The sequence below is a fragment of the Notamacropus eugenii genome, chromosome 1 (genome assembly GCF_028372415.1).
Source record: "Notamacropus eugenii isolate mMacEug1 chromosome 1, mMacEug1.pri_v2, whole genome shotgun sequence".
Lineage (NCBI taxonomy): Eukaryota > Metazoa > Chordata > Mammalia > Diprotodontia > Macropodidae > Notamacropus > Notamacropus eugenii.
Window position 1 is genome coordinate 611,464,158 of NC_092872.1, and position 10,404 is coordinate 611,474,561.

Genomic DNA, 10,404 nt, shown 5'->3' on the forward strand with positions numbered 1-10,404 from the left:
ACTAGATTAACCTAATTTCTTTTTCCAATAGTTCTTAAGCTAATAATTGAGCAAAAAAAACTGTTAAGACAACACATCTGGATTTAGCAATAATTTTTATATAGTCTCCCTTGATACCCTTATGGACAAGATGAAGAAATGTGGACTGCATGAGAGCAGAGTTGGAGGAATCAACCAATGGGCATCAATCAGATCAATGTAAAGAGGAAGGAAGGTCTTTAGTGGAGTACCACAGAGCTTTGTCTTTAACTCTCTTCTACTTAATGTTTTTATTAATGACTCCTACTGAAAACGTCAGCGGTGAAACTAACAGATATGTAAATTATACAGAAGTGGAAATGATAATTAATGTGTTAGATGACCCAATGAGGATATAGAAAAATATTGAGATAAATGTAAGCGTGGCACTTGGGTTCAGAAAATCAATTGATTATAGAACAAGAGGTATAGCTCATTAACAGTCTACATAAAAATTTAAAAAAAGAATTGGACATTTTAGTGGACTGAAAGTTCAGTATGACTCAGTAAAAGGTGGCAATAAAAAAAAGTTAATTTACTTTTTTTCTCCCCAGAATTGTATGGAAAATTCACAGGGAGAAAATTACTTCTACTAACACAGATCAGCAAGTATCCTACAAGTAGAGTTTCCTATGGTATGGAAAGGTCACTCAACCAGTATCTATCTGAAGTAGGTCTCAAAGTTGGGTCTTCAAACTCCCAAGCCAACTCTCAATCCATTATGGCTCAATCCTTCTCTCAATCATAATCTGAATTAATAGAAGGATGGTGTTCTGAGTGACAGAGGTGAGAGTCCTACTGTACTTAGCTTGTTAAGACCATTTTGGAGCATTTTATTCAGTTTGGAGAAACCATGGTTTAAGAAAGACATGGATAAATTGGAACATGTCTGTGGGACAATGAATTGAAACTCTTGTCATAAGAGGAATGGATGAAGGAACTAGGGGTCTCTAATGTAGAGAGGAAAAGGCATTAAGGGAGAAATGATAGCTAACTCAAATTATTTGAAATTATGTCTTCTTATGGGTCTAAAAAAAGGACTAACGTAACTTAAGAAAGCCTCCCCCAACAGGGGAAGGAGTTTGAATAACACTCTGGGCAACTTCGCTGTGCAAAAGGATGGGGAGGGGGCAGATGACAAAGTTGCCCTGGTAAGTGGTGGTGAGTGCCAGGCCAACATTAAATTATTAGCATTAAATTTAAAAATTAGCATTAAAGGGGAAGCCCTGGCATCTACAAAGAGATTAGAAACAGGAAAACTAGAAGAGAAAGGGACAAAGGTCCCACCAAGGCTGGGACAAAGAGGACAACTCAATCAGGCTCTCATCTCCAATGCATCATGGGGAAGATGTATTACATTTATTCTGTGCATCTCCAGATGACAGAACGAGGACCAGTAAGTAAATGGAAGTTACAGGAAGCCAAACTCTGACTGAATCTAAGATGCATTCTCTGTACCCTCTTGCAATGACTGGCTTCAGCTGGTAGTGAATTCCTCATTTCTGGAGCCATTCAAGTTTGAGTTGGGTGACTGTTTGGTTAGGGATGATAATGGAGAACTGATGCTAAAATGGATCACTCTCTATGGAGACTCCCTTAGGTATGTCTCCTAAAGCTTTTTCCCCTTAAGATAACAACCCTGCCCAGGGAGCTGTACTGTGAGATCTGTCATTAACTTTTGCCTCAGCCCCCAAACTGGGTATAGTAGCCTGCAGCCACAGGTACGGAAAAGTAACAGATGTAGCCCCACCATCTTGCACCTCTTACCTCCTGGCACACCCGGTACTGGTCGATGGCCCAGACTGTGGGCACATGGGTGGCAAGCAGCTGGTACTGGGTGAGGGTGGCATTGCAGGCACGGGCACAGATGAGCCTGGTCTTGCCAACAGCGTTGTCCCCGACCACGACGCACTTGATGGTCTCTACGTTTGGCCTCTCATAATCCATGTCAGAATCCATTAATTGGGACCTGGGAGAAAAGACTGGGTCTAGTCAGGGCTGCTTTCCAAGTTATCTTCCCAAGGGTCTAAGAAAAGGACTAACAACTCAAGGCAGCAGCTCCCAAAAGGGAAAGGAGGAGTTGAGCTTGAACAACTCCCTGGGCAACTTCACTGTGCAAAAAGATGGGGGGGGGGGGGGGATGACAAAGCTGCCCTGGTAAGTGGTGGTGGGTGCCAGGCCAACATAAGCATTAAAGGGAAAGCCCTGGCATCAAGAAACAGGTAGACTAAAAGAGAAGGGGGCAAGGGTCCCACCAAGACTGGGACAAAGGGGACAACTCCATCAGGCTACCACCTCCAAGCTAGGCATCTGGGTGGGGGAGGCGATACCCTTTCTGTTCAAGACCATGGGTGGGGTCCTCTGATTTTCACCAAAGGAGTGTCAGTCTCACAAGGTTCTCTCCCTCCTCCCCTGCTCTACCCTGCCCTCTTCTTTCTAGCGCAGCAGTGGCAACAGAACAGCAAACAGCTGAGAGAAGATGAAGGCTCAGCCAGGTCCCCACCCCTTCCCAGCATGCATGGAGGCAGAACCACTTTAAAATTTAATGGACTTGTCAAAGCCAGCAGCAGGCTCTCCCTTCCCCCTCCATTTTTCTTTTGGAAACTCCCACCAGGCCTTTCCTGGGACCCATGGATGGTGATTAGGGCAAAGTTGGGAAGGCTGTCAAGCCTTATCTGCTGATGCTCATGCCTGCTCTCTGAACCTGCGGCCCTTCCCATGACTCCTACGTCACCATCTCACCCAGACATCCTATGTCCTGGTTCCAGGAAACTGAGATCAAGCTCCCATAGACACTTTCCACTCATTTAGCAGAAAAAAATCCTCATTTTGAAAGTCACAGTTGCTAGGGCACCCCAGCAGGAAGTTCCTCACACTTACTGGTTGTTTCAACTAGGAATGCTCCATCAAACAGCATATCAGGGGCTCCTGAGTCTCAACTGCTAGCTAGATCAAGCACAGACTCAGTAGTGACTACTCTTCCACTTGGCCCTTGCCTCAGTTTCCCCCTCTGCCAAGTTGAGAGGAAACTCCAGAACTAGGATAGGGAAATCATCATTCAGATAAACAAGCAGAAAGTGCTTATGTCCATGTGAAGTCTCACAGAGGTAGCACGGGGAAGTCCCCAGGTCAAGGGAGCATTGCCTAGCAGGCTTCACAACAGTAGCCTGAGAATTTACTCCAATGGGAAAGACTCAGGTACAAGTCAAAAAGCTGAGCCAGCACTGTGCTCAAGCACTCCTGTGTATACTCTGAGCACATATATCATATAGGGTATAGTCAGGAGGCAGGATGGGCAGGCCATGCATGGCAGGAGAGCTGTGGAGGGTACGTAGGTGGTACAGGGTTGGCAGACCACACAGGCTAGGGGGTGCAAGGAGTGTAGCATACAGAGGACAAGCAAGTCATACATAATGAGCAAGGGGTTCAGAGAATGCAGGACAGATAGAATATGCAGGGGATACATGGGGAACAAGATGTTTGTCATATAGGGCATGTATATACATGCAGAGTATAAAGGGTAAAGGAGGCATAGAGGGGATTCAGGGTATGCAAGCTATGCCAGGTGTGGAGAGAGAGTAAAAGAAAGGCAGGCTAGGAATCCTGGAAGCTGGAGCAAACTGAATTAACCCTTTGTGGTTCAACAAAAGCAGAAAAGAATTTTAAGAGGTCTACAATCTTGTCTCCCTAACCTATCCAACCCTAAAGGCCAGCTTGAGAGGGAGGGAATAGAAGCTCCCACATTCCTGTGAGGCTCCTGGGATGCTGTAACACTGTGCCAACGTGCAGGAATGCAGAACCAAAATATCCAAGTAACAATGGCAACGGAGGATTTCATGAGTGGGTGCATCTGAGCAAAAAAGTACAGCAGGGATTTTTCCAGGGATGCTCTCTTCTCCCAGCTCCCTCTCTCCCATTAGTATAAGGTAGTCTAAACCCTGACAATGCCCCCTGCCCCACCATATGTGCCCCACTGGACTGGCACCACACCGGTGGCCCTATTCAGAATGACAAACTCATCCTGCAGTCCTGGTTCCTCCTCTACTCTCCAGACCTAGTCCTACCCCATTGGGAAGAGTCTCCTTCCTCCCTTTTTTCTTCATCCCACTAACAAGAATCACTTTTTAAAAAGTGGGTTTCTGATATAAAAGTAAAGAAGTTATCTAGAGGGCACAGAAGTCCCAGTTTCAATTTTGTCTTTGTCATTCAAGTTCCCAGTACAGTTCACTTCGTAGGTGCTTTCTAGTTGATTATGGAGGATTGATTTGGAGGCATTGATTACGTGGAGGGTGCTTTGCCTGGAAGGTTGGGGAGGGGGCAAAGAAGTAGCAACTTAAATGATGAAAATTCTTTAGTACATAGGATATCAAATGGTACTTTAGGAAATCTTTGAGATGATGGTAAAAAAATAAAATTCAAGTTAAAATGACTGCCATGGAAAAATTCAAGGGTGACTTTTTCCCAGATACCTCTAGCTCCAGGAAAAGAGAAAAAATGAGAAGAGAAAGCATGTCTTGATTCTGGGCTTTTAAGTTAAGCTAAAAAAATCCAGCTATATTTCAGTATCATCAGCCTTCCTGCACAGACTGGACTCCAGGAGACTAGCATAGCCACCCCCCTTTCTGGACTCAGAGTTTTGTTGATTTAAAGAAAAAAAAAGCAAAGAAAAACTTATGCAACACTAGAGTTAAGCAGAGGATAGCTAACCAATAAGGTAGCAGTGAGAGAGTCAAACTCCAGTGGGAGGTTACTTCCACATGAGCCACATTTAAGAAAAAGCAAACTGAGGGGGAGAGCAGGAAGGGGGTAAGGGAGGAAAAAATCCTGTATTGTCAAATCAAACATGAAGATTTACTGGAGTTGGGTCCAATCTAAAATTTTCCTTGACCATTCATTCTCCAGGGCTCTTTTCAATTTCCTATTCTTATACCTGACTTCTTCCCTATTCCACGACCCTCTAGCTCCAATCTATGCTATATCTCTCCAGTTAAAAAATTGTTCACTGCCTAGCTTCAATAAGGAAGCTAGCTCAGAGAGGAACCAACCACTTCACTTCCCTGCAGGGCTTGTGGCCTCCCATTCTGGGAAATGGAGATGAGAATTTCATGAGGTCCACTGAGTCTTGATTAATTCATATCAGCAAATTGCTTTGAGATTCTGGGATAAAAGGAGCTACTTTTCTTATTATGCAATGCTGGAATTATATAATACTAGATTCCATATCTATATATGCAATTACATCTCCCTCTATAATATAGCATGGCCCAATTAAGTCAGGCCCCTGGTAGCATAATCAGGCCTATTTTAAATGGGGACTTGTATCTGAGACAGAAATAGTTTTCTACTGCAAAACATTATCATACTGTTGTATTATTACAATTATCAGTCCATGACAGTATTTCTAAATCCTAAAGTATTACAATGTGAATTCTATTAATTTGCTCCTATGACTGACACTCAATGACCCTGTTCCCTGAGGATCTCTTTTTCTTTTCTGGTCTCCAGACTTTTTCCTAACAATACTTATAGACTCAGTTACTGATCTCTCTCCCCCCAACTCTCAATATGCAAGTTTGAGTCTTTCCATTCTAGAGATTATGAACCCCCATTTACCTCCTTCTTTCTTATTTATCCAATACAAACCATCTTTTAACAGCCCCTCCCCCCAAAACCCTTACTGCTCCCCCACAGGCTTTCCTCACTATGCCTCCCCAGACTTTTGTGCTCAGCCTAGTCCCACAAGACCTGATCTATTTAGATTTTTCGCTCATTGGGTTCCTATCTCAACTTCACCCCCACTTATTAGAACCCAGAAAAGTCCCCTTTTCCCACCCACAACATAAGAGCGTCTGCTCATTAGAGGCTGCCCCAATCCCTGGTTGTCAAGGAAACTAAAGAATTTCCCAGGGAGCCTAGTCTGTCTCCTAGCAACCCACCCGAGAATCTCCCATATCCTGCATCTTACACAAGGAAAAAGGAAAGGAGAACCCTGAAAAATAAGGGGAAAGTATGATGTCTTTATTAAAACTAGTTCTTATTAGGACCAGAAATATTTCTGGAACAGGTAGATGCAAAATGCATCCAACATCCTGACTGAAAGAAAGGAAGGTAGGGTCTAGAGTTTTAAATAATAACATTATTGCAGAAAAGAAATACCAGTAAAACAAAAAAAACTAAGTAACGCCATCCACATTTTTAGGTGCAGGAAAATGCCAAGACCCTGAAAGGACGTCTCCGTACTACTTTGCAAGCTCTGAGCCTTCTAGGCCGGCAGCTAGGAAAAGAATCCAGCTGCTTGTTACAAAATCTCGCTACCCATCTGGGGTGTCTTTCTTCCTTTATTTTTTGAGGATATGCTGTCCTGCACGCGCACACACACGCAGACACACACACAAGCACACACACACACACACACACACACACGCAAACACACGAAATAAATAAATAAAAGGAGAATCGCCACAAACACCAATAGAGTAAAGGCAGCTCCGCTTCTCTACGAAACCCGGAAAATGTTGTTCCACACCCCCTCCCCCCGACCCGAGAAAGCCACCAGCCCAACCAAATAAGATTGCTAGGGGACCTAGGGGCAACGGGTGGGAATGATTAGAGACAAGAAATGGAGGGGGAAGTAAGAAGGAAAGAGGAGGACAAAGTAGGCAGGAGGGCGAGGTCTGACGGCCACCACCAGGAAAATGAATTAATCGTTTACTTACACCGCTACATGTGACTGGGTAATGTGGAGGGCAAGGATCACGCCTCGTCCTGCAAAACACATTCATTTTAGTGGGTGACCGGGGTCGATCCCGTGCGTGCAGGTGGGATGCGGTGGCCAAGGCCCGAGGCTGCTCCTAGATGAGGCTGGCCCCCAGCGGCAGGCCGGCCGGGCCCGGCTGGACGGCGGAGCCAGCGGCGCGATCCCCGGGCGCTGGGCACTGCGGCCGCGGCCTCTCGAGTAGCCTCAGCATATCCGCGGGCGCGGGGCGCTCAGGGTCATGGGCAGCTGCGGCGGCGCCGCGGGGAGCTCAGAGTCACGGGCACCGAGGCGGGGGTCCCAGCGCTGCGTGATCGCTCACTGGCCGGCCTAGCCCGCTCCCCTCCTTCGGTCGCGGAGAGCAGAGGGAGGGAGGAAGGGAGGGGCGAGGCTGCAACGGTTTGTCCGCGCCCGGGTCCACTCCGCTTGCTGTGACGGCGCAGAGAAGCCGCCTTGTGCTGCAGTCTCGAGACCTGACGGGCGACCTCCTTTTTTCCATTCACAAAAAAAAAAAAAAAAAAAAAAATCACACCCCGAAACGGCGGCTGTGACGGGGTCCGCCCATCGTGCGTCTCCATTGGTGCAGAGGTGGGGGAGGGGAAAGAGAATGAGAGAGAAGAGAGAGAAGGATTGGGTGCTCCCGCCCCCTTCTCTCACCGCCCCCCCTCCACCCCAACTCCGCCTCCCTCGCGCCTCTGGAGAAATAACTATCCCCTACCCCCTCCGCTCAGCCTCTGGTCACCTGCTTCCCCGAGCGGGTTTCTTGGTTTTCGCTGACTCTCCAGCCTCAGCAAAGGTGGAGCATCTCACACCTCTGTTCCCTTTACTCGGTTGGTGGCCAAAGAGATACCTGGAGGTATTTTTTCTCCCTTCCTTGCTAAAACCGAGCCTGACTCCTTGTTCAAAGCAGACTTTTGACGGCTAGGCCCCTTTGCAGCCTCTCTACTGTGGCATCTTTCCTCGCATGCCACCCCAAACCTTTGCCTACGTCCTAATTCTCTGATTCCCTAGTCCTAGGTCCTCATTCTCCAGCCCTCCCGCCCTCTCCTCACACTCTCATTTCCCTTATTTATCTTCCCTTCCAAGACGCGTCATTCCCCACCCCTACCGCGAACCTTCCTCACTCTTCTCTAAAGAGTACAGAAGGCAAGCCAATCAGATATTTCTCCAAAGGTTCCAAACCTTATGTAATGAGCCCCACTGGCAGTCTGGTGACGCCAATGGACCTCTTCTCAGAATAATGTTTTTTTTTAATAATTGAAGGAAATGCAGAAATATAGAGGTTAGAGAAAACAAAGTTATAATTGTTTTCTCATGGACCCTCTGAAATCCATCCAAGGAACCTATGGACCCCAGGTTAAGAACCCTTGCACTAGTCAATTCCCTAGCCGTGACTCTTGGTTTAATAAATGACTCTATGAAAGTTCATCTCTGTGTGTTTATCCATTTGTAAAATAATAAGACCCTTTGAATTTGAGGACTAGAGATTTCCAGAGGTCAAAAGTCCAATCTCCCTCTACTTTATCCATTAATAAAACTGTGAGGTTCTTAGAATTTGAGGACTAGAGAACGCTTCCAGCGGTCAAATAACCATAACCTGCCTTCCAGGTAGGGAGGATTATACCTTTATTTTCCTAAACCTGTAGCGGCGTATTTATCCCTGAAACTCTTTTTCCGGTGAATGTAAGAAGCTCAATTACAATAATGGATTTAGGTCTCAAATGAAGATTCCCACGTATATGCCTGGTATTACATTATAATCACTACTAAAAAAAATTGTAAATCGTATAGTCAAATCCAGATTATCCGAATGTAGATTTCCCATACATTTAAAATTCCAACTAGTTTGCACCTGTCTAAATCACAACACTTCCATCTTAGGCTTTGTGATGTAAATTCATGCCCACGTGACTGTAATCCTTACTTCCAGGATACGAGTCTCACCCATTTAAGCAACTCCCTCCACCCAAAAAGAATGCAACCCTCCGAGAATGTCCACCAGTAAATCCTTCCCCCATGTTTGTTTTCTGACAGCCATAGTCCCCGTGTTCTCAGAAGCTCCTAATGATTTGCTAGGTTCAAGCATACATCACGTTTGAGCAATCCACATGCATCCACAGGAGGGGGTATAGAGCATTTCTTGAGAACAGCTAGTTTCCTTCTGGTTCCAGATACCCCACTGGTTTCCCTGCAGGCTAAAGTCCCAGTCTGCCGAGAAGAGGTGGAGGCAGAACAGGAAGCTGAACCTTCACCAGAGTCACGTAAAAGTATAGCTCGGGGGCAAGGACCTTTGCTCCCCTTAGGTACGAAGACCTTAACCTCCCAGGCTCAACCACGATCCTAGCCGGACTTCAGAAGGTGGCCCGAGAGCAAGGGAGGGCATTGCTGGAGTTTGGAAACTAAAAGTGGACCTCTGCCCCTTTAAGGTTTCTGATTTGGTAGAGGGGATGATTTGTTGACAAAATGCAGGTGCTGCCTGGGATCCTTCTCACCTCCAACAGAGCCAGCTCCAAGTCAGACTAATGCTCCACCTTCCCCTACCCCACCCACCAAAGTACAATCTGATCAGACCTCTAGTTTTCCTGAGTCCCAACCACTGATCTGTCCCTATAGTCAGTCAGTCCCTTCTTACAATCCTCAGCCTCCCCACATCACAATTCTTTTCAATCACCCCCAACTTTCAGGATTTGCCATTTAGAATCTGTGGCGGCACCACTACCACCACCATGCTATCTCCCTTCCAACTTCCCCTACACCCACTCACCACGCACACACACATACCCCACTCTCTGAGTTTGGGCAGCCCTCTTTCTCTTCCATCCCCAGACCTCATCATACACTATCCACAGACACTCCCTTCACAGAACAATAGGATCAGAGAATGTGAGAGAAGGAACCTTAGAGATCATTAGCTCCACCTTCTTCCTATACCCTCAGCACAACCCTCCTGTCTTTCCCAGTATCACCTTTAAACTGAGCTCATCGTCCACAGCCAAGATGCTACAGGTCTCATCTATTCCCTGTTGCCATGCAGACCAGGAGATGCAGAGACCAGCCACTGAACTCGTCCTCATTCCATACACCCTGCTTTTAGCTGGTGTGACACTTTTGCACTACCCAGCCCGAGCCAAGACTGTTCCTCACCCTTACTCCTCCCCTTCCCTCCCCTTTCTGAATCTCAGGACAACATGAAAGGCCAAAGCATAATCCAGCCCAAACTACACAAGACAATTCAGCAAACTAAACAATTCAAACCCAAATCTGGCTGCATTTGCTTCTCTATCTGTAACCTCCATCCCACAGGAACAGAGCTATTCCAAAAGAGCCATATCTGCAGAAGCTCCAGGACCCACCCTGCTTTGCCCCAACACCCAGCACCTCACCTAACCCATAAAGCAGGAGCTTCTATCTCCATAGCAGAAGCCACCTCAGCAACCACTGAAAGAACCCTGGTTATTGTTGGGTTAGATTATTTTCAAAGTCAGGCATGAGAAAGGGTGGTGTGGTGGTTTGATTATTTTCCCCCAGCAAATCTCCTAACCTCCTCCCCTCCTCTCTCTTCTCCGCCCTTTCCAAATTTCCTCTTAGAACAAAGCTGATGGCTCCATGGGGTGGATCATAATTGCAGTTTA

General features: G+C 46.4%; 1 protein-coding gene across 6 annotated transcripts in view; it reads right to left on the bottom strand.

Annotated features, from left to right (window-relative positions):
* RHOBTB2 (Rho related BTB domain containing 2) overlaps window positions 1-10,404 on the bottom strand; it is a 37,969-nt gene that overhangs the window by 19,094 nt on the left and 8,471 nt on the right. Inside the window, exons 1-3 of one of the 6 annotated variants that reach the window (XM_072634861.1) lie at window positions 9,739-9,871; window positions 6,735-7,260; window positions 1,786-1,987 (exon numbers count right to left, since the gene is read on the bottom strand). In XM_072634861.1, coding sequence (XP_072490962.1) covers window positions 1,786-1,987; window positions 6,735-6,796 — 264 coding nt within the window. In that variant the 5' untranslated portion in view covers window positions 6,797-7,260; window positions 9,739-9,871. Of the gene's footprint in view, window positions 1-1,785; window positions 2,001-6,734; window positions 7,376-7,514; window positions 7,806-9,738; window positions 9,872-10,404 lie in introns of those variants that run through there. The other 5 variants (XM_072634859.1, XM_072634864.1, XM_072634863.1 and 2 more) reach the window with 5 other exon arrangements.